The sequence below is a fragment of the Globicephala melas genome, chromosome 3, assembly GCF_963455315.2.
Source record: "Globicephala melas chromosome 3, mGloMel1.2, whole genome shotgun sequence".
Taxonomy (NCBI): Eukaryota; Metazoa; Chordata; class Mammalia; order Artiodactyla; family Delphinidae; genus Globicephala; species Globicephala melas.
In genome coordinates this window covers 143,453,229-143,476,655 of record NC_083316.1, presented here as the reverse complement: position 1 = coordinate 143,476,655, position 23,427 = coordinate 143,453,229, and the positions used below count along the sequence as shown (strand labels likewise).

General features: G+C 48.7%; 1 protein-coding gene across 2 annotated transcripts in view; it reads right to left on the bottom strand.

Moving 5' to 3' along the window:
• Positions 1-2,046: 2,046 nt before the first annotated feature.
• Positions 2,047-23,427, bottom strand: part of WWC1 (WW and C2 domain containing 1) — a 152,254-nt gene continuing 130,873 nt past the window's right edge. For both annotated transcript variants that reach the window (XM_030829984.3, XM_060296580.2), the window contains exons 16-23: positions 22,126-22,278; positions 21,393-21,484; positions 14,695-14,818; positions 13,236-13,400; positions 9,151-9,243; positions 6,412-6,645; positions 4,115-4,236; positions 2,047-2,837 (exon numbers count right to left, since the gene is read on the bottom strand). In XM_030829984.3, coding sequence (XP_030685844.2) covers positions 2,771-2,837; positions 4,115-4,236; positions 6,412-6,645; positions 9,151-9,243; positions 13,236-13,400; positions 14,695-14,818; positions 21,393-21,484; positions 22,126-22,278 — 1,050 coding nt within the window. In that variant the 3' untranslated portion in view covers positions 2,047-2,770. The remainder of the gene's footprint in view (positions 2,838-4,114; positions 4,237-6,411; positions 6,646-9,150; positions 9,244-13,235; positions 13,401-14,694; positions 14,819-21,392; positions 21,485-22,125; positions 22,279-23,427) is intronic.

The following is a 23,427-nucleotide window of genomic DNA, read 5'->3' as shown; positions in this document are numbered from 1 at the left end:
CCCTCCGTTCTCCATACCCCCATACAAAGAAACCACAGGATTCCATGACTTCATTCTTCAAAACCAAATGTGCCAAGTCCCTTCGAGTAGGACCTCATGTGACGTGGTAACCCCAGGAAACAGAGAGTGGAGCTGAAAGACAATAGAAAATTTGAAGTCCAAAGATAGGGTCTGCATCCTAGCTCTGGCCATTTATGATCCGAGTGATGTTGAGCGAGTCATCTCACATTTCTGAGCTTTTGTTTCCTGAAGATTCTGGAGAAGACACAAGCACAATTACAAATGGAAGATCCCTTATGTATTCCTCGATTTCTTGCCAGGCAAAAGCAACAGGATGTATTGGTGTTTGGCCAGTGAACTGCTTTTAGAGAGAATTCACTGCCACGGCTGACAGAGGGCCTTCTGCCTTCCCCAGAGGTGGCCTGCTTCTTCTCCCAAATGCTCCATCGGCTGAAGCAACACCGAGACACACTTCTCCGGCTGCAGCCTTTCCCACACTCAAGGAGGGCATTTAGAGCTCTGCTTCTTAGCACCTGCTGCTCTGGGGGTGGGAGGGGCTGACCCTTGTCGGGAAAGCTGAACACGGATGAAGGTGTGACTGAGCGAAAAATGTCCCATTGCAGGACCTTCAAGTTCTTACTGAGTTCTCTTCACTTGGTTCACCAACAGACTACGAATAGAGCGAGGATGCAGCTGACCTCTGGTCCTGGTGGATTCAGACCCCAAAACACACCTTCTTTCTCCACTTCTTTTATCTGCTCTTCTCCTTAGGGTTGGGTCCCAGAAGCTGAAACCACGGTCACGATAGCTTTGGGAAGAGAAAATCTATAGTCTCCAACCTTCAGGTGGAAAATGCAGGGGAAAAGTTCTGATTGGCCCAGCTGGGGCCCCAGGCCTAGCCTTAGTCTAATCGCGGTGGCCAGTGGGATAGGTCATCTACCCCATTGCTGCGGCCAGAGCCCTGAACTGAAGGGCAGGGTCAGCAGCTGTCTCAATGCTCTAAGCTGTGCAGGCATTAAGGGCCACAGGAACAGCACAAGACGCAACCCTTGTGCTCTTGGACCCATTACAATTGAGTCAGGGACAACGTTGATACTCATTTAAAGAAACGTCCAAGCCAGCCCTCAGCACGTGCGATGGATTTCCACGGAAGGTGAGAGAGTGCATCCGACACTCGTGTGTTCAGAGAGGTGAAGCCCCGGGTTGGTGAGGAAATGGACTGGATAGTTAGAGGGAGGCCTGGCTGTCCAAAGACCTGGAAGCCACGTGGGGAATAACGGTGGATTCTACACCACTCCAGGTTCCTTCTACGTAAGGAATAATACACGAGGAACAGCCATGTAAGGAATGTAGTGAGGAGTTGGGGAAAGCCCCCGAAGCCTAGAAGGGGGCTCTACTCCCTCCTTACCCCTCCCCCAATGGTCCCCAGTGGCCTGGAGAGGGTCATGTCTATTAGTGTCCCCCGCCTGACTCTCCGGTAGGATGTGGGGCGATACCACTTTGCCTCTGCCTGGTCTTCACTCATATGAAACCAGCTGGTCCCTCAAACTGCAGTATGCGTAAGACTTACAGCGGGAACTGCGGATAAAAGCTGGTCTCTGAGCCATCCTGGTCTGGGGAAGGGTCCAGGAGTCTGTATTTTTAACAAGCTGCCCCAAGTGATTCCGACGTGGCTGGCAGCGCAACATATTCTAGACGCTTGGCCCAAAAGTTCGTTCAGGTTTTTCTGTAACATCTTACGGAGAAACCCGAACGAGCTTTTGGGCCAACCCAACACTTGGAGGACAACTGCACGGGTTAACTTCAGAGGAAGGAAGAAGGAAGAGAATCTGCTACTTGTTTGGTAACGGCTGACTTCGGATGTCTGCAACAGCCCCAGCTGAGCAGTGATTTTCACTTAATGAGCAAATGAGCAGAGGAAAGAAAAAAATCATCCCCTGCGCTGGGGATGGGTAGGGAGGGAACGATTGGGAAGCAGAGAGTCAAAATCAGGGAAACACAGATGAAGTGAGTGGGTGGAGGAGAAAAAGAGAGCGAGGACGTTCGTTCAGAAAGGCCACTTTATTGATGGAGATAAAACTGAAAGGAGTTCTCCACAGCCCTCCCTCACTCGTTTCAGTGGCTTCACTGGGCATCTGAGGCCAGCGTGGGCAGGCCTGTCACTGGCACAGGATGGGCAGCTCAGCCGGCCCCACGCTGCCTGCTCCACGTCAGGCGGCCACATAAAAACACATCACAGCTCGTGAAGATTCGTGGGTGCACCTCAGAATCCCCCAAACAGTTCCCGTGCACTTTTTTTTTTTACTATTGTACAAAATATGTTAAGTAGGAAAGGTCAGCTGTGCTGTGACATCTGCAGGACGTCCTTTGAGGATTACCGTCCCCCAAACATTACTTCTTATTGCAATGAAACCTCTAGAAGGTAGAGCTGTACAAAAAAAAAAAAAAAAAAAACTAAACAATTTTATTTTAAGAAGAGCAGCAACTTAATACTGCTTTAGTTCATTTAAATTTTCTTTCTCAAAAATACATTCCTAAATATACAAACTATACAATCTTGTCATTGTAATGCTGGTTTTTTTGTGGTTTTTTTTGTTTTTGTTTTTTTAATAATAGAACCCAAACTAAAAAAATCTGTTTGTCTTCAAACCGACAAGAGTGCTAGAGGACTCGTGACTCAGTACCTTCATATAACACCACATAAATAAATTTAGCCACAGTCTAGGTTCACAGCCTGGTCAGTGGAACAAAGGAAATACTTTTCTGGCGATTAGACGTCATCCGCAGAGAGGGTCGGGATATTCAACCGAGGCCGGGTGAAAAATGCCATCTTCTCCCTGTAAAAGAGGCCATCCCTTTAAAGCAGGGTTTTTCAACCTCACTTTATAGGTATAATGGGCAGGATAATTTTTTTGTGGTGAGGCTGTCCTGTGCATGTAAGTGGCCTCCACCCACTAGATGCCAGCTGCAAGCTCTCCCACCCCTCCTTCCAGTTCTGACAATCAAAAATGTCCCTAGGGACTTCCCTGGTGGCGCAGTGGTTAAGAATCCGCCTGCCAATGCAGGGGACATGGGTTCGATCCCTGGTCCGGGAAGATCCCACGTGCTGCGGAGCAACTAAGCCCGTGTGCCACAACTACTGAGCTCACATGCCACAACTACTGAAGCCCGCACGCTCTAGGGCCCGTGCTCCAAGAGAAGCCACCGCAATGAGAAGCCCACACACTGCAACCAAGAGCAGTCGCCGCTCGCCACAACTAGAGAAAAGCCCGCGCACAGCAACAAAGACCCCACACAGCCAAAAAAAAAAAAAAAGTCCCTAGACACTGCCAAACGTCCCCTAGGGGCCCAAATCATCCCTGATTGAGAACCACTGCTATAGGGGACATTAGCAGGCCCAGCCACCTTCCGTTCCAATCAGAGGCCTCCAGAGTCTAAAAGGGCCCTCGGGCCACTTCCACTGTTGGTTTGTTTTAGATTTCCAATTGGTTAGAAATTAAGGGATGTCCAAATGCGGTTAGACAAATGACAGTATATTTTACACGTTTATGTTCCACAAAGGAATGCGTTTTAGCACATACACAAACATGAGTATCTTTTCTGAGAGGAGAACACGAGTCTAAATGCAAAGCCCTCTGTGAACGGGAGGCCCAGGCCGAATGGTGGGTGGCGTCCTCCCGTGACACGCCTGGGTCCAGGGCGGCAAGAAGGCGTCTCCCTGGGATCCCGGCAGGCAGCAGGCATAGCTAGGGAGGCCTGGCAAGCATCCATCACTCCCAGGCTTATTTATCATTCAGCCAATCCTCTGCAATTACTGGGGATGGAAACGCTAAGAGGAAAGGGTGGAGCAGGTGGCTCATTCATTAAACAAGAGGATCTAACACATTAGCTCGAGTTGTGTGGGGACGGAGCAAGACAGCTGAGGGAAAGCACCGCAGGGCTCACAGACTGACGGGGACGGCTCGGCAGAGGGTGAACATCTGCTACAGAGAGAGCTGGGGCTCCGCTATGGAAGGGAGCGTGGGATGGGGAGCAGCGAGGCAGAGCAAAGACCGAGGCTGGGCGGGCAGGGTGGGAAAGGGAAAGCCGGCTGGCCGGGCGCCCACTTGCTGACCTGAAAGACTGCACTTCTGGGGGCTCCTTACAGCTCTGGCCTCGAAGCCTGTGCACGTCCTTGGCGGCCGACCTCATCATCTTGTCTGTCTGAAGCTCGCCCTTGTGCTCTGCTCGGTCCATCTGGAGGGCAAAGTGAGGTAGTAGAGAGTCCTTAGGGTCTCTAGAAATGGGTCAGCCACGGGGAACTTTCTAGCACAAAGAAGGAGTCTGCTGCAGTTAAAAGGTTTGAGGGTCACAGAATAGGCACCCTGACGCTTCCTGTTCCACCATAGGAACCTCTTTATCCCGAACAATGAGGGGAAGTGATCCCATCATCTGTCAGACAGGACAGGTTTTTGGGGCCAGGAACTGAATACCTGTGGGGACCTGTCAGAAGTAAGGAGACAGGGGCTACCAGGTAAAATGTGTGCTGCCTCTCTAATTCTCAGGGCCACCTAAGAAGGTAAATTTTTTAATTACCTCTGTATTACAGATGAGGAAACTAAGGCTCAGGCATGTGAAGAAATTTCTTTAACGTCAAGCCAGTGAGAAACGGTGGAAACCCAATTCCAAGTCATGCAGTTGTGCTAAAGGGCTTTAGGAACGTTACACTCTTCCCTCCTGATACAAACCTATGGAAGCACTTTTGAGAACAAACCAGAGAGCCCTAAAATATCTATGCTCCATATACTTGAAAACATTGCATAAAGCCAGAATTTTGGTCAATGAAGCTACCATTTAAATGGTTTTTTAGTAGAAGCTCATCATCAGACAGTCACAGATGTACTTTTTTTTTTTCCCCCTATTTAAAAGGTCAGGTTTTCTTAGTTGGTGCTTTCTTAAGGTACGGCACATATGCACTTGTTTTCTTACCTCTTTTTGCCTTGGCTACTAGGAAGCTCCAAGATAAATGTAATAGACAACTACCATTAGATTAGGGATATATTTATTGCCTTCCCTTCCTTAAAACTTGCTCTAATTTTCTATTTTCTCTTAATGCTATTATTATAACTCTATTATAAGTACATTAGGGTATAAGTAATAAATAAGAAAGAGATAAACATTTCTGGAACTTCTGAATTACCAGAGTCAATTTGAAGCTCCCACATTAGTCCAGACCTAAGAAGCCCAGTACCACCTTCCTGCTCTAAGTTATCATCACCTGCATTGAGAGCTGGAATTTTAGCTAATGGCCCTCCCAACAATCCAGGCAGGCACCCTCTGTACGGTGCTCTTGCACTGCTTGGCTGTGTACAGAGAAAACTAGCAAAAGTCTATCATGTCTGCCATGGACCGCAATCCTGGCAGGTATTATAGAAATTGAGTCGAAGGTGGCCTCTGTGTGTTGGTCCTGTGGTATTTATTTCTTCACCATAGTTCCGGGATCTCAAGAGCCCACTGGTGCCAAAGTCAAATTTTTACCCATCCAACTGTTTAAAATGAAGCTCAAATAAGATTTTTTAGCTGTTTAGAACCTGCTTGTTTTGCATACCCCCTAAAGCTGTACCCAACATCTGCTAGTCATAGGTAAGATAAACCCCAGGGCTATAAGAGATCCCAAACTGCTGCTGCTTTGGTGTTCTCCAACCCAGAGACTCTCATGGTGCTCTGAATGACATCATCTAGATGCCTAGGCCCCCTTTCCAACCCCCTTTCCCCTGCCCTCCTCCTCTCTAGGTAGTGGTCCCAGAACCGCTTTGGAGGGGGCGGTGGGCACTGTCATGCAGTGAGGGACTTCCCCCAGATGCAAAGTTGTGAAAGCAGCAACCACTCAAATTAAACTCATTGTGTGCTCCGGCCATTCTGTGGTTATATCTTCTTCCTTGAGCAACTGCTGAAATCCCTCAAACGCACTACACTAGGGCAGGGACGCGAGCAGGCTTGTATTCCCAGGCATCTCCCTCAGGACAAAGTCCTGCCAGGAGCCGCTCCTTTCCCATTTGGAAACACCCGCTCTGCGGGACCGCATGGGCAGCCACTGGGGCAGGTCAGCGTTCTGTATTTACTCTGTTCAAGCGTGTGCCCCAGCGTAGATTAGGTACCCAACGTGTTTGATGAAGGACCACCTGGAGGAATAAACGTGTAAACAATAAGGTCTTGCACACATAAACACGGGAATGCAGCAAAAGGACCTGGCAGCCAGGTAAAGAGCTAATAACGCTTGCCGGGCAGAGGGATTCCTGGATCTCTTTGCTGATGGGTATGAGGGGACCTGGGAACACTCCAAGTACACCACAGGGCTGCAGGACCCGTTTGAAGGTCCGGCCGGCCTCCCTTGCAGCAGCGCACCCTCTGCACGGGCGGAGCGCCACTCACCTGCTTCTCCAACATCCTCAGCAGCAGGCGGAAGCGCTCGTCCTCCCGCAACCACGGTGGAAGCTCTTTCTCCCCGTGGCTCTTGGCCTGTTCCAGCTGCTCCTTGAGCTCCTTTAGCACCGAGATCTCCTGAGTCAGCTGGCTGTGCCAGGTCCTGGTCGCCTGCAGGTCCAACTCGAGGTCCAGCGAGGTGCGTGGTAGGCGCTCGGCACGCAGGGATTTGACAGACGAAGGCTACGGGGGTGGGGATGGTTTTTGAGCCGTTATTACAGGGCCGGGTCCAGTGAGCCCACACGACCCCCTGGTCTGAACCTCAGACACCCTCCCTCCTTCGTTCACCTGCGGGCTTAAAAAATGGGGCTCGCCCTCGCCCTGGAGCCCGTCTTGATGTTTTCCATGTCTACTGCTCGTAACATTGAGCATTTTTATGTCCCAGGCACGGTGCTAGGCACTTTACTTCTGTTACCTCAGTTCATTTTCACAACCCTGTGAGGTCTTGACCGTTACCATCTGCACAGATGAGGAGGCTCCCCGAGGTTCGATCACACAGATTATAAGCAGTAAAGCCGAGATTCCACCCCAGGAGCTGGCTCCAGAACCTACCCGCTCGCTCCCTACACGGTGCTGCTTTCCCTACTCACAGTGCCCTCAACATTTACCCCCTCCTTCACTGGATTCTTGTCCCTCTCCTGCTCTAAAGCCGTTTCCTCGATGCAGGTCTGTTCCCCATGCATCGACTTTGTGGTCCTGTAATGGACATCTACTGTTTCTGCCTGTCCAGCTTCCACTTCTCTAGTCTTACAGTAATAGCATTCTCATCTTCCCTTGGGAATCCACATCTGCCGTAGTCAATCCATCTGTTTCACATGGGGGTGCTTCAGGGATAGGAACGTGACCTGAACCTGGCCAATCAGAATCTCAGTGATTGCCTCAGGGGGGAGCATATTATCCAAGCCCAGGCAGTACCACTCAATTCTGGCACTTTTGCTGAGCTACTGGGAAAGAAGGCAATGTCTTTACACAGAGGCCACTGAGCCAGCAAGATATAAACCTAGAAATGATCATGGTCGTCTTCACCAGCAGATGGGGTAGACCTGTTTAAGAATTAAGCCATCTGGAGAGAGCAGTGCCATGAGAGGGGGACTGAAGCTTGATGACATTGGCTCAGCTCCTGGATCAATCCATGCCTGAAGTCAGTCCAACATCCTAGAGTTTTCCATTAAATGAGCCAATACATTCCCTTTTTCACTTTCAAGCTATATTTGGTGTTGAGTTCTTCAGTTATCTGTATGTAAAAGATCTTGATTAACTATAATCATTAACTCTCCTCCTATCAGAAAACACTAATCATTAAAAAAGTATAAATGACTGTGGGAGATGGAGTTCTAAGATGGCTCCCAAGATTCCTCCCTCCTGACATACAAGCCCTGTGTAATCCCCTCCTCTTCAGCGTGGGTGGGACCTGTGAATATGATGGGCTATCACTCCTATGATTAGGTAACTGCAGGGGGAGCAGGCGGGAGCTTCTGCAGCTGCAGCATCATTTCTCCTGGAGTGGATCCCGGAACACCTGCTCCAGAATCCTCCGAGGAGCTTATTAAAATACGGTTTCCAGGGCCCCACCCCAGCTGCCTGGATGAGACAGTCTGGGAGTGTGGCCTCAGAATCTGCATCATCATCAACCAGCTCCCAAGGAGACGTGGTGTTCCAGGGACTGCAGCACCAGCCAGCCACAGCAGATGGGGTGGGGCTGGGGTGGGACACGCCTGTCACTTAAGGCCATGTCCACGTTCTCCGGCAGCCAGCGCTCTCTCTTTTCCGGGTGCGCCTCTTCTGCACTGCCTTCTTTCTCCTGCTCTCTCTAGTTCTTTCTGGAGACCTGGGGGGGGGGGGCGGAGGGCTGTCAGCAGCAGGCCCACAGGATATGCGGAGCAGCCACCCCTGCGTGGGGCTGTCAGCACGCTCTCCTTTCTCTGCACTTTCTCTTTCGCTTTGCTCCCTCTGCTTCTCTTTCTGACATTCTGGCTCCTGGGTTTCTTCTAGTTCTGCAAGCTCGCCAGAACTGCTGTCGAGCCTGCGTTGAAAGGTCAAAGTGGGGAGAGCCACACTGCACCTCCTGCAGCCCTGACTGGTTGGTGAAAGTCCCTGTTGGGAGTTGGGCCACTGTCTAAGACGGCCCCATCCTGACCCCTCAGCCAAGTCTCCGTTAAGGAAAGGCCAGATTGCTCTGCGGGCACAGCTTGTGGCCTCTTCCCTGCACGTTTCCAGCTGGACTGAGAGAAGCCCACGGGGGGCGGGGGGGGGGGCGCCCGGCTTCTCCGCCAGCAGGGAGGCCGTCAGGACCTGCCACTGCCCAGTCAGCTAGACGACACACACCGAACAGAATCCTGCCTCAGGCAGGCTCCCATGGGTGGCTGTGATGTCTTGGGTTGATTAGTTCTTAGTGACTCTGATTTCTACCCAAGAAAACAAAGCCCAGTATGCACACTCCTGATCTAACCCTATTGGTCATAATAACGATGTTACAGTGACCCTCTGGCACTTTCCCCAGTGCCTACCCAGGCCTGACAGTTCATCAGCTTCCATTTGCAAGTATCCCCATGCTTGCGAGAGCGACTTTCTTCCAACCAGTGGCTGAGGAGAAACGGTCAGACGTCAGGGGATGTGTGTGCCGGACACATGGCTCGGGGAAACGAGGGAGGGGCAGGTGGACACACAGCTCCGAGGTGATCATCTTACCCGCTTCATCCTGACGCTGCGCCGCTCCAGGGAATTTCGAACAAAAGGTGGCTTCTTGGACAGGGTGGAGCTGTCACTGTCACTTCGGTTCAGCTGCCAGAGAAAAGGCGTGGGAAGCTCATGAAGGTCGAAGTGCATGCGGAAAGCACACTGAGTGTGTACTCCGTGATGCACACCCCTACGTGTCAGCCATGCGATATCTCATGTAACCCTTCCAACAACCCATGGGGGAGGAGACGGAGGGTGAGGGGTTACCGAATTTGCTCAAGGTTGGAGAGCTGGTAGCAGCAGCATGGCGGGGTTGACACCCGACAGTGTGACTCCAGGATCTACTGACCACTTGACCTCCTACGCTCAGGCCTATTTGTATCAACTCTTCCCTGTTGCCCCGAGAGCCGCTTTCATGGCTGAAATGGAGCCCCTGTCAAGACTGACATACACATAAAAAAAGCAGCCCACAGGCAAAGCCTCGGGGACCACATCCCCGGAGAAGACGGGCCAGACACGCTCTGTGAGGGCTGTGCTGAACACAGCTCTCCCCTCCTCAGAACCCTTCAGTCACTTAGTGATATGGACTCTCCCCAGGGGGCTAATGTTCGTCACCCATAGCCAGAGATCAGGGCTATGGTCGAGGCAGATGCTTTTCCACTGACAGTGTGTGTCCCCAGTGGGAGGACCCGAGAGGGAGGTGAGGATGGCAGCACATCCCAGGTTGTGTGAGGCGGGGGCTTCTCTCCGGAGTCGTATTTTCAAGGCAGATGCTTTTCCACTGACAGTGTGTGTCCCCAGTGGGAGGACCGGAGAGGGAGGTGAGGATGGCAGCACATCCCAGGATGTGTGAGGCGGGGGCTCCTCTCCGGAGTCGTATTTTCAAGTCACTGGGATCGCCACAGGCTGATGCTACAGTCCGTTAATTCAGGCAGCTGTCAGCTCACTGCTGCAGGTCTCTTCTGAGAAGCTGTCCACATCGGCATTTTTGCGGTTATTAATAATTATCAGTGATAATGATATTAATAGTCCTGCTACGTTGATGAAATAGCTACTACACTAGGCAGAGGCTCAACCAGAATGAGAAATAGGCAACAGTAACCATAACAGCCACATGGACGGAGCCCCTACTATGTGCCATGGGCTTTACTGACAGTTTCATTTAATCTTCAAACAATCCTGAGGGAACGGAGGCCTGGAGACATTAACACACTTTTATAAGTCATGCAGTGAGCATTTCATTCATGTTCAGTGAAATGTTCTGGCAAGCATCCGAACAAGCGTTCAAGGTCCTGTCTGTTTGACTCCAAGGTCATGTCCTCTTCCGGCCCCCAGGATGCATGTAGGACTCGGAGATGAAACAAATATACAGACAGAGGGGTGGACCATCTTGACTGGGGTGGATTCATACAAACCGACGGGCTGGATATCATATCAGAAGGGGGATTTATCCTACATTGTTTCAATCCATAGGTGACACTCACCAGTACAGGACTTGGGTGCTATAAACCACAGACTGGAAGACAGGGAGTTGGCTGTGTACTGGAGGTAGGATGGGGCACAGGACAGACACCAATATTCCCTGTTGGGAATTTGAGAATGCTCATTCTGTGGGTGCAAACCAGAGGGATACACTGGTTACCTGTTGTATCTCGAGAGACAGACTGCACGCCTATAGAGTTTTAAGGGAAATGATAGCGAAAAAATTCAGGATGTTGTACCATTGGCTACTTCTTGTAGCCTTAAGTAAGAATCTACAAGAAACCGATAAGCTTGGGCTCAAGTGTAGTCAGAAAACAAAGAAGCAAAAATGTATGGCTTTGCTAAGAAAGACCCTTTCTTTTCTTTGTTTTTTTTTTTTCTTTTTTTGGCCACACCCCATGGCATGTGGGATCTTAGTTCCCTGACCAGGGATTGAACCCACGCCTCCTGCATTGGAAGGCAGGGTCTTAACCACTGGACTGCCGGGGAAGTCCCAGAAAGGTTGTTTCTGCCTGTGGCAGGTGATCCATGCAGACTAGGAATTTTTAAATCTGCAGCCCTGCAGGGTTGGAAACTGGTCCAGATAATAAAATACGGGAAGGGCTCAGCACAGTGCTAGGCACGCTGAAGATGCGTAATAAATGGGACCGGAGCTCTTTGTTATTCAAGGATGCCAATCCTGAAAAAGGCCACCTAAGGCGAATCCATTTACACAGGAGACCAGAGTTTTATTGTAAATATTGGGGGAAAAAAGTTTGAGTTTTTAGCTGGAAAGCAGAAACACTTTTCAGAAGTTACATTTCATATCTTCCATTTGACAAAATTACAACTGCATTCTAAATCCTGATGACAAAGGATGAATCAAACACTCATTTCTTCTGGTGTGATGTTTCCAACAAGTGACATTCTTCACTTTGTGTTTGATTTCCACTGCACGTTCATAAAGTCAGTAATTTTGCCAGAAACAGATTATCCATTATCCTAAGGGCTTTTCTAAGTCCTTCAAGTTATGCACATTTGAAACATGGATTGGATTTTCCTCTTCTTCAGCTGTGTGCTGGCTTAATTGCAGGATTCTTCACTTGTGATTCACGAATTCCCTCAACTTATAATCACATTCAGGGCTTCCCTGGTGGCGCAGTGGTTGAGAGTCCGCCTGCCGATGCAGGGGACACGGGTTCGTGCCCCGGTCCTGGAAGATCCCACATGCCGCGGAGCGGCTGGGCCCGTGAGCGATGGCCGCTGAGCCTGCGCGTCCAGAGCCTGTGCTCCGCAACGGGAGAGGCCACAGTAGTCACATTCAGTGACTGCAGGAAACCCTGTACCTTTTGCAAGATATGCAGCTAAATTGCAGGTGCTCACATGTCTTTTCAGATGCTTACAAGCTCAAATATTAGCTAGACACTTGACCTAGATGGAAGAGGTTTACGTTATTTCTGGGAGGTATTACAGGGAATGTTTTGGGGGGACTAATTTGAAAAGTAGCCAGTAAATTAGTGAAGTTGTCATGTTATGAAAAAATTACCTTTCCTACTCAAGCTTATAATTGGAGGCCTTGGATACCGAATATCAGATATTGAACCCCCCATATCCCCTCCCCCTCCCCAATAACAATAGGCAGGTGGGTGGCAGGTTGACGAGGTGGGGCAGGTTCCATGGGCCTTTCCTGTGACAACTTATTGGCACACTAGGGCAGGAAGGTTCTGTGTATGCTTCTGGTTATTGCTCGTTGGTTCTTCATGGTAGGAGGTAAGGAAGGTAGGAGGTAAGGAAGGATGTCGATATGTCATTTGGGCGTCAGGAACAGGGTCTTGGTTCTGTAGCCCCAGCAAGCAGCATGACCCCTCAGACGGGGTAGACTAATTAGATAGCAAGGGGCCAAGCCTCCTGCACGGCTTCTAAATCCAGCGGGGCCTGAAAGAGCAGGTCAGCAAGCGAAATAGGTTAAACAGGGCCAGGTGGAGGCCACAGTGAACTTGAAAGTCCTGCCCCTCCACCCCTCCAAGGGCAGTGGCCCTCACTGCTCAGCTCCAGCCAGTTGTGTCTGTGACAGAATGTGTAGCCCACGGGGCCAGACAGTCCCTTTTTTTCCCAAGAGAAACTGGAATTTTATTTGAAACCTCTTCATTTTTTAAAATTTTAAATGGAATTTCCTAAGTTTTCATTGTTAGCAAAAAGTTCAATTAAAAAACCCCCTAAGCCCATGACTAAGTAATAACAGGCCTGTTGCTATTTTGTAACCTCAGGCTGCAGGCTGCAATTGCCCTGGAGGGGGAGGAACTGCCCGCCCATCAGGGATGGTGAGGGTCAGTCTGATCTCAGCAAGGGGTGTGGCAGGGCAGGGTATAAACAAGGAGGAGGGGGGAGTTGGCTGGAATTATAAAACCACTGGCCCTGTATTGGTGATGGAGCCTTTCCCAGGCTTTAGCTAATTCAAATCCTTAAAGCAACCCCATAGGGTCGGTCTGTTCACATTATGAGGAAACAGGCTCCGATGAGGATGCAAGGTGAGCGCGATGGGAACTTGCACCCAGAGCTGTGTGAGAACCGGGGCTCTCGGCTACTGGGAGAGAAGCAGGTGCTCTCGGGGAGGAGAGTGCCACATGGTTGCTTACCCGGCACACGTACTGGCTCTGGGGGCCCGGGGAGAAGGTCTTGGAGCGGATGATGGTGCTCCCTCGAAGAAATGGCCCTGGAGATGGCGCACCCACCCGGCGGTCCTTGGGCCGCACCACCGTGGGAGATGGGGCTGGGGTCTCCGTGTTGGTCTCTTTGTCCACCTGAGGGAGAGGTCACAACTGTGAGGCCACCGGTATCCGCAGAGTCTCGGGCACCCTCCGCAGCTGCTCCCCACCTCTGTCACCTTGCCTCTGGTCCTCAGTCACAGCCAGAGGCTTCCGCGGCCCCAGCCCAGCCGGGACAGCGCCCAAGGCCCCGAGTACCGGCCCCCAGTCCTCCCTGACACCTGTGGGCTGGGGCCAGTGGGAGATGTTCAGTCCCCTAACAAGCTCACGTAAGCAGTAGAGGTACCTCACCCACCGAAGTCCCGGACTTCACACCCTCAAGACCAACCGTATTTTATCAAAGCCATAGCCAAGGCCTCCACGGCCCTGGCCAAGAACCGAAGATGTTTTCATGGAGTTATGGAGGCAACTAGCAGATCTCGTTATTTAAACTAGGAGATCAGGTTTTCTATTGTCCTTTCACAGTAGTTACCAGCAGAGGTAAAGAAAAACACCCAAATGAAGGGCCTTGATTCACCAAAACAGGGCCTTCATGTGATTTTGGAAAAGGCACCCCCTTTGGCTGGAGAAACTATGGAAAGACTTCCCCTCGGTGCGGGGCAGTCAGAAGGCAGGCCCAAGTTCTCCTCTCACACCCCCGCTGCACACCGCCCCCAGGGGTCAGGCACCTTTGTGCAGTGCACAACCTCCAGCCCCTCCAGCCCCACGTGCCCGGCTCAGACACAATGGGGCGCTCTACTTCCAGGAGTCCTGCAGGTCAAAGAACATGGAGATCTCTCTGGAGCGTGAAGCCTGTTATATCATGTAACCCTAGTGCAGCAGGGAAGCAGGAGGCGAAGGGAACTTGACTAGAACCTCTTTCCTACTGCACTTTGGGCAGACCCAAATGGAGAAATCCTTTCACTCAAAATCTTAGAACCCACCTGCCAGGTTGGTATTACTGTGTCCATTTTAGAGATGAGAAAACCAAGGCTGGAGAGGGATGAAGTCATCTGCCTAAGGCTACACAGCTAGGAAGGAGCAGAGCTGGCCTTTGAACCCAGACCCACCTGCCTGCAAAGACTGAGGTCTGCCCAGAAAACTGGGAACTGCAGAGGGCAGGAGAGACGAGGGGATGAGTCAACCTCTCCTGGCTTACTGTCACCGAAATGACCCCAATTCCAGGCAGGGACACTCCTACACAACCTTCTGCAGGTCATCCCACTCTGAAGGCCTGTCCCCTGATGCTGGAGCATGAGACTTAGCCCCGAGCCTCTTCTGATTGCCCAGGTTCAAGGACTGAGGGCTATTTCCCCAAGACAGCCCTTCCCATGTCCCCAGCCCTCCCTACCTTTAGCGCTGGGCACTCAACCATATCGTGTGAGGCTTTCTCAGCGAAAACATCCTCTTCCTCTTCCCCCTCTTCCTCCTCCTCAGCTGCTGCCTCGTTCTCGCTGGTTCCCTCCTCGCACCTCCTGTGATGACAAGGCACTTTGGTTACCCACAGCACCCACTTTCATCTGTTCACCTGCCATTTAAGTGCATCCAGGGCAGGGCTTCCAAGCATTTTCAGGATTGAGGACACTTTTTAAAAAAATCAATTTTAGTGAGGTATATTTTACATATAACAAAATGCATTTCGTGTATAGTTTGATGAGTTTTGACCAATGTATTCCCCTGTGTAACCACTACCACACTCAAGATAAAGAATGTTCCATTACCTTGAAAGGTTCCCTTGTACCCTTTCCCAGTTAAACTCTCCCCAGCCCCAGCCCACCTCTGATCAGCTTTCTGTCACTAAAGATTCAATCTGATTTTTCTTGTGTTTCGTAGAAATGGAATCAGACAGCATATGCTCTTTTGTCTCTGGCTTCATTCTCTCAGCATCATGTTTCTGAGATTCATCCATATTGGTGCACAGTATCAGTAGTTCACTCCTTCTTATTGTTGAGTAATCTTCCATTGGATGGATAGACTATACTTTGTTCATCAGGTGATAAACATTTGGATTGTTTCCATTGCTTAGAAATTATGAATAAAGCTTCTATAGACATTCACCTACAAGTCTGTGTAGAAATAGGATTTCACTCCTCTTGGACGTTGTATTAGTTTGCTAGGGCTGCCATAACACAATACCACAGACTGGGTGGCTTTAACAACAGAAATTTATTTCCCACAGTTCTGGAGGCTTAAAGTCCAAGATCATGGTGTGGGCAGGTTTAGTTTCCTCTGAGGGCTCCTTCTGTGACTTGTAGATGGCCACCTTCATGCTGTGTCCTCATGTGGTCTTCCTTCTGTATGTGTGTCCCTGGTATCTCTCTGTGTGTCCAAATTTCCTCTTCTTATAAGAACAGTCACAGTGGATTAGGGCCCACCCTAACTTTAACAGCCTTGTGTTAACTGAATCAGCTCTTTAAAGACCCTGTCCTCAAAAACAGTCGTTCTCTGGTACTGGGGTCAGAGCTTGAATATCTGAATTTTGGGGAGACACAATTCAGACTATTACAGATATATATATATATATATATATATATATATATATATATATACCTAGGAGTAGAATTGCTGGATCAGACAGTAAGTATAAGTGATTAAATGTTTTTCCCATGTGGTTATATCATTTTATGTTCCCACAGTAATATTATGAGAATTCTGGCTCCTCACCTATACTTGGTATTATTAATCTTTAAATTTAGTCATTCAACTGAGTGAGTACTCCTATCTCGTTCTGGTTTAACTTTTCACTTTCCTGTTGAGAATATTTTCCTGCATTTATTGACCATACATATTTTCTTTTGCGAGGTGTCTGTTAGAATTTTCAGCCCATTTAAAAATTGGGCTGTCTTTTTATTACAGAGTTGTAAGAGTTCATTATATATTCTAGATAGGAATCCTTTGCAAATATTTTCTCCAAGTCTCTGGCTTGCCTTTTCTTCTTCTAAATGGTGTCTTCCAAAGAACAGAAGCCTTTGATTGTGATAAAGTCCAGGTTATCAGTTTTTCTCTTTAATGGTTTGTGCTTTTTATGCTGTACCTAAGAAATCTTTGCAAAGAGTTTCTCTGGTAGTTTCTTTTAAAAGTTTTATAGTTTCAGCTTTTATGTTTAGCTCTATGATCCATTGCAGATTAATTTTTGTCCATGGTACTCAAAATTTATTTTTTTCTATATGGATAGCCAATGGGGTGGCTGTACCATTTGCTGAAGAGACTTTATTTTTGGTGATACTCTTCATAATTATCCTTTCTCCTTGGGCTCCAGGGTTGGAAGGAGTTGGTGTGACAAATGGACGGAATTTGTTAATTAGTAATTTATCTCCATTCCCATCTTTACTTTGCAAAGACATACATAACCGCCAGGCTTCTGATCAGCATGAGACAGTATTACCATACTGAGCTGGAGGAATTCCAGCCAAAAGCAGAGAATCTGACACCTAGTTAGCTGGCTCAGTGAGACTGTGGATAAACATAAAATCTCCCTTAGGATTTTCCCAACAGGGAGAACAGATCTTGGCTCTCCATCCCCAGCCCTGCGATGAAAACCTCCCTGGCACTTAGATGGGGACTATCGCTATGGAGGGGCTTCTCCCCACTGGCCTTTTTTTTTTTTTTTAATTTGGTTGCACCGGCTGTTGTGGCAGGTGGGCTCCTTAGTTGCAGCTCAAGGCTCCTTTGTTGCAGCACGTGGGCTCCTTAACTGCGGCTCCAGGGCTCCTGAGTTGTGGCTCGCCGGGTCCTTCGTTGCAGCATGCGGGCTCCTTAGTTGTGGCACGCGAGTGGGATCTAGTTCCCTGAACAGGGATCGAACCCGGGCCCCATGCATTGGGAGCACGGAGTCTCATCCACTGCGCCACCAGGGAAGTCCCCCCCAGCCACCTGGATCTACTCATAAAAGAGCCATTAAACATGAGTGCTCACAGGGAGCACCTTGGTGAGGATCGCGTAGATGCCACATCATTAACCAGCATTGACTGTGGGCTTAATGAACTGCAGGTGCTTCGCGGAGGTCTCACAACCACACTGAAAGACACTCTTGTCTCTGTTTTACAGATTCAAAAGCGGAGGATCAGAGAGTGGGTAGGCCTTGTCCAGGGGTGCAGCCAGGTTTCCAATGCAAGTTTGTTCAGTTCCACGAAGCGCTCAACCACTAGGGAAGTCTCTTCTTTGTGACTAAGAAGCTGATTTAAGTATTTTCCAGGAAGGGGAAAAAAAAAAACACCTCAATTGTAAAGAGAAAAACAATTAGTCACATCTTTGCACCCTTTGGAAAAGTGGCCAAAAATCAATAAAAATTTAAAAATATGTATCTGATAATATGAAGTGAGGGTTTGGGAAAAAGGCATATCCCTGTGGGGAGTGTTCATTAGAGCAGCCAATTTATACTCTGAAGTCAATTTAGCAGCATCTGCTAAAACAGAACGTACATATTCTTGATTAAATACTCGTCAATCATATTGTATCAGAGAGGATGTAGCTTGAGGGGTACTCTCGGTCACTGCTGGTGGAGCATTTGCTAGGACAATCTTACTTGAGAATGATTCTGCAGTGCCTGGTGAAATATAAAACACACATGCCCTGGGACTCAGCTAGGCCACTTCTCAACCTCTGTCCTAGACAAACACACACAAGTCCCCGAGGAGGTAAATACAAGGGTTTTCGCTCTAGCATTGTTTGTGATTATATTCTTCTATATTTTCTAATCCTCTAAGAGTTTTGTTTTGCTTGTGGATCTTAAAAAAAGATCGAGTCTTCTGATCATATGCACTAAAGAAACCTAAACAAATAAAAGGAGGGAGTAACAACGGCACCCCTCCTTTGGGCCTTGGGTGCCGAGGGGGAAGGAGAGGAGATGAGAACTGAGGGCCAGTCTCTGGAGCCCTCCACTCCAGAGCTGAGCCGGCACAGCAGAGCTAGTTAACATTCCAGGACCAAAAGAAGCCTCCAGTCTGGGGGGAGGGGGCTGCAGATGGATTTACCCCAGTAGAGCAGCTCTGGGATTCCCAGCCCTCTTTGTAAGTCAGTGTCTGGGGAAGTTTGAATGGCAAGGGGTGGGGAGAGAGGGGGCCACAAAGGGAGAGAGAACAGAAGGTGGTTGCTAGGAGATGGCGTGAAAAGTCTCAACATAAGCTTGGAATTTGGCGGAAACCACTGATCTTGTGCCAGGGTTTTGGAAGACAGGTCCTGGGCCTATTTCCGGCATCAGACCTTTGCAGTGTGCCAGAGAGAAGGAGAGAGAGGGAAGAGGGAGGGAAAAAGACAGGAGAAAGAGAAAGCGGGGGGTGGGGTGGGGTGGGGTGGGGTGGTGGGAGGAAGAGAGGAGAGAGAGAAGGAGGTGGGGGGGGGAGGGAAAGGAAAGGAAGCGGGGAGACACAGATGGAGTGGGACAAAGAAGGAAAGAGAGAAACTGAGACCATTTAGAGAGAATCCTAAAACGTACGAACGTACAAAAATTCAGGAACCTTGTCCTATTCTTTATCACATGGAGGAAGAGAAGCCCAGCCTGTGGGCCAAATCCAGCCCCCACTGCCTGTTTTTGGACAGTGCAAGGTCCAAGCTGTGAATGGTTTTTATATTTTTAAATGGCTGAAAAAAAAAAATTGAAAAGAGAGTGAAATTTCATGGTGTGTGCAAATGATGTGAAATTCAAATTTCAGTGTCTGTAAATGAAGCTTCAGTGACAGAATCACGGTGGCTGGTGTAGGTACCATCTATGGCTGCTTTCACACTATGACGGCAGAGTTGAATGGATATAACAGAGTCCGTATGGCCCACGAAGCAGACATTTTCTATCTGGCCCTTTCCAGAAAACACCTGCTCACCCCTGGAGTAAAAGATACTAAGGAAAGGCTTCGTGTGAGACCAAACATATAATCTAGGGCTGTAACAGAAGAGTCACTGAGTGCTTCCTGTGAGTAAGGGTCTGTGTTAAGTGCTCAGCATGCGTAATTTTTTGAGGCTACAAAATTCCCCATGTGTAGTGGCTATTTCTTAAATCTATATTTCACAGATAGGGAAACCAGGGTTAGAGCCTGGTTCTCAGCCCAGGCTTCACCTTAGAATTACCCAGGAAGTTTCTAAACTTACTGATGCTCAGGCCTCACCCAGCCCTAGAATCTACCACAGGGAGTTGGCTGAGTGAGACTCCAAATTCACATCTGTCTGCATTCAGAGCACATGCACTTAAGTACAACTACACACACTTCCTCCAGATGGCAAGGTTCCTAGGCTGTGCTCATTTCCAGCTGGTAGTTATCCGTGTTGCTCCTCGAGTTACTGCTAAGAATCTCTGCTGTTTCTTGCGTGTCTGCTACGAGCTTTGCGCTTTCACTTCATCAGTGGCTTTTCCTTCAGTCCCTTCTGATAACTCCACACAGTCGGTGTGATGTTCCCACTTTTCAGCTGAGGATCAGACAAGGTCAGAAGGGCTTGCCTAAGAGCGGGTGCTCTTGAGGGGGAGGGCAGGGACTAAGCATGTGTGGGCTTCCGGAGAGCCAGTGACCCTCTGCTTCTCGATTTGGGCACTGGATTCACGGGTAGCTTTGTTTCCGAGAATTCACTGAGCTGTACACTTAAGTCAACCTTTCTGTATGTACATTATGTTGCAATACAAAGATTAAAAACGCTTTGCCGGGGCTTCCCTGGTGGTGCAGTGGTTGAGAGTCCGCCTGCCGATGCAGGGGACACGGGTTCGTGCCCCGGTCTGGGAAGATCCCACATGCCGCAGAGCGGCTGGGCCCGTGAGCCATGGCCGCTGAGCCTGCGCGTCCGGAGCCTGTTGCTCCGCAACAGGAGAGGCCACAACAGTGAGAGGCCCGCGTACCACAAAACAAACAAACAAACAAAAACAATGCTTTGCCTAAGGTTACACAAAAAATGATGAAGCTAGGATTTGAACCCTAGTCTACATCACTGTTTCCTAAAGTGTGTCATAAGACCCTTCTGTGGGTAAACAAGGGACTAAAGAACACTGATCACACAGTGAGAAAGCTGTGTCCTGTTCACTTCTCCTTCAGACCCGTTTACATCAAGGAGAAAGTCTCTCTTGGGCAGTAGCATGTCTTTTACATTGCTGAAACACTGACTGACCTTCCTTTTTAACAACGGGAGAGGAGACCTTAGTCTTAGAACCTTGGCAAGCAATATACCCAGCTAGACTTGAATACTCTTGTTGTATTTTCATTACGCTTAATCTTCCACAGTTACCTTCTGAGGCAGACTTGGCTCATGGCCTACTCAATATCCGTTCCTACTTTCTTCCTTAGTAACAGAATCCTGAATTTTGTGCCAACTAAGAGACCTCATTTCCCAGTCTCCCTTGCAGTTAGGTAGGCCAAGTAGCTAAGCTTGGCCAATGAGAAGCACGTAGAACTTGCTGGGTGGGACTTTCAGGAATGCTCCTTGGTTACAAGGCACGCAGGAAGACTCTGTTGTCTTTCCTCTTTCCTGATGCCTGCCTGATGGCTGGTGACTCCGCAGCCATTCTGTGCTTAGCAGCCTTGATGATGGAGGTCACACATAAGGCCAGCAAAGCAGAATGAGAGAAAGAGCCTGGGTTCCCAGTAACATCATGGGGCTGACAGATGCACCCTGGAATGCCTTTTCCCAGTCTTCTTTTTAAGTAACAAAGAAGTAAACTTCTGTCTTGTTTAAGCCCATTATTTCTGCTCTCTGTTTCTAGCAGTCAACTGCAATTCCTTACTGAGGAATCTTCAATTTATGACAAATTATACTTATTTCCACTTCTAGTAATATAAAGCTTCCTAAGAATTTTTTTTTTTAACAAAAATAAATGTAAGTTCATCAAGACAAACTCTAATATTAGATGTGAACTAGCATGAGTAATTCCTGGAACACAAAATGACAAACTGGGAAGGGATTTTGGGAACTACTGTATCAGACTATATACTGCCTTTTTGCCTATAGAGAACCCACGGGGAGAGAGGTTCTCCGTTTCCACAGAGGAACACTTCTGTTGGTTGCCCTGGTATTTGGGGATCTCATCCTTGGGCCCAGGTCCAAGCCAGGTCAGTTCCCAGGGACACCCTCACTTACCAGCTGTCTTCCAGGGTCTGTGCACTGCTCCTTCCCTCCTGCCTCTTCTCCAGCTCCACGGCTGTCTGTTCCAGCAAAGCAGACACGGCATCCTGCAGAGACAAAGGCTGATGGGTCCATCTGTACACCATGGGCATAGCCCCACCCGGCAGGAATCAGAGTGTGTCACCCTCCCAGTGAACGGAGGGTAAAACTGAAGACCAGAGTGGGTAAGCGTCTTGCTGTAGAGTCACACAAATTGGAAATACAGTCCTCAGTTCTTCTAACTGGCAGTTCTCTGGAGAATAACCTCTGCATGTACAGACAGTTTGGAAGACAGCCAAGTTTAGTGTTTGCATGAGACGGAATTATAGGTCTCCGGCTGTAAGGAGAGCATGGTGTAGTCAGGGAGACCATCCCATAAACCATCAATAACAAAACAATCTGGGAAGGACTATGAGAGAGATAAGTACTGGATGTTTGAGAACAGAGGCATGGTGGCAAAGCTAGCTTGGGGGCTGTATTCAGGGAAGGCTTCCTAGAGGAAGAGTCTTCATACTGAATGAAGTATGTCTATGGTGAGGAAGCCTGTGTGACTTGAGGAAATTATTTAATGTCTCTGAGACTCAGTTTCTTCTAATAATTACTCCACCTCTGATGTCCAGCCATCTCCAATTCAGGGAGAGGCTTTTCCTTCCATCTAGCCAGGTGCCACATGTGCAGGAGAAGGGTGCAAAGCTGTGGCCCAGCTCACCGTGCTTTCAGGTCCTGGCATGGGGGCCATGGCTCCCACTGGTTTGGGCTCCCTGCTCTGTTTCTTCAAGTATTTGTAGCTCAGGAGGTTGTACCAGCGAGTCGACCTCTCCCCGGACCGGCAGACCTCAGCCAGGCTGATCTGGGCGCCTCCCTGTGGAGAATGGGAAAAAAATCACAACCAGGGGGTGACAAGGTACTCTGGGGGCAGTATGCAAAACACCACTCCAGGTGAGACAGAAGCTTCCTGGGAGGAAGAAATGGCTAGGTGCTGATCATTTTCCAATAACTCACTTGTTCACTAACTTATTCTTTCATTGAGTTGTATGGGTTCTTTAAATATTTATCAGATACATGATTTGCAAATATTTTCTCCCATTCAGTAGGTTGCCTTTTCATTTTGTTGATGATGTCCTTTGCTGTGCAGAAGCTTTTGTTTGAGGTAGTTCCACTTGTTGATTTTTGCTTTTGGTGTCAGAGTCAGAAGACATCATGACCAGGACTGATGTCAAGGAAAACAACTCAAAGCTCCAGAAACAGGGGACTGGAGGCATAAACTGTAATATATCTAGAGGGTGGAATATTACACAGCTATGTACAAAAAAATAAGGAAGATCCCTAGGTAGTGATGTAGAGAGTTCTCCAGGCTACATTAATTCCAACAAGATAACAGTCAATTTTAGGCCGGCTCATAGGCATGAATGGTCTACCTCAGTAAACTGGACGCACTCTGATGGCATTTATGCATTTGTTCATTCGTTTATTCAACACACACCCATTTTCCAAGGAGCCTCTGTGTGCCAGGCACTGTTCTGGGTGTTGTGGATATGGAAGGATTTAAGGCAGAGAAAAATCCCTGCCCTCATGAGCTTCTATTCCAGTCTGGGGGAATCAGATAATCAATAAGTAACTTCTATATTGTGTCTCATAGAGTCTAAGATGCCATCGATTATGAAGTGTATTATTATTTCATGTACCACTAAGAGAGAAAACCAGTTGCCAATTAGACTATGACCTGCCATCTAGTATACACTGCATCTTGATTTCACAGGTGATAAAATGTGAAAATGACATGTACCCTAATACCTACGATATAGAGGAATATGAGGTGATGTAAAGTGCCGCAGAGAAAATAATACAGGGAAAGTGGAGAGGAGGGGGTAAGAGAGTGGAGGGGGCAATGTGATTTTAAATAGGGTGGAAGGAAGTCGTCACATAGAAGGTGACCTTCGGGTTAAGATCAGAATGAGGGGAGGGAGTGAGATTTGCCCATCAATACCCGGGAGAAGGGAATTCTGGTTAG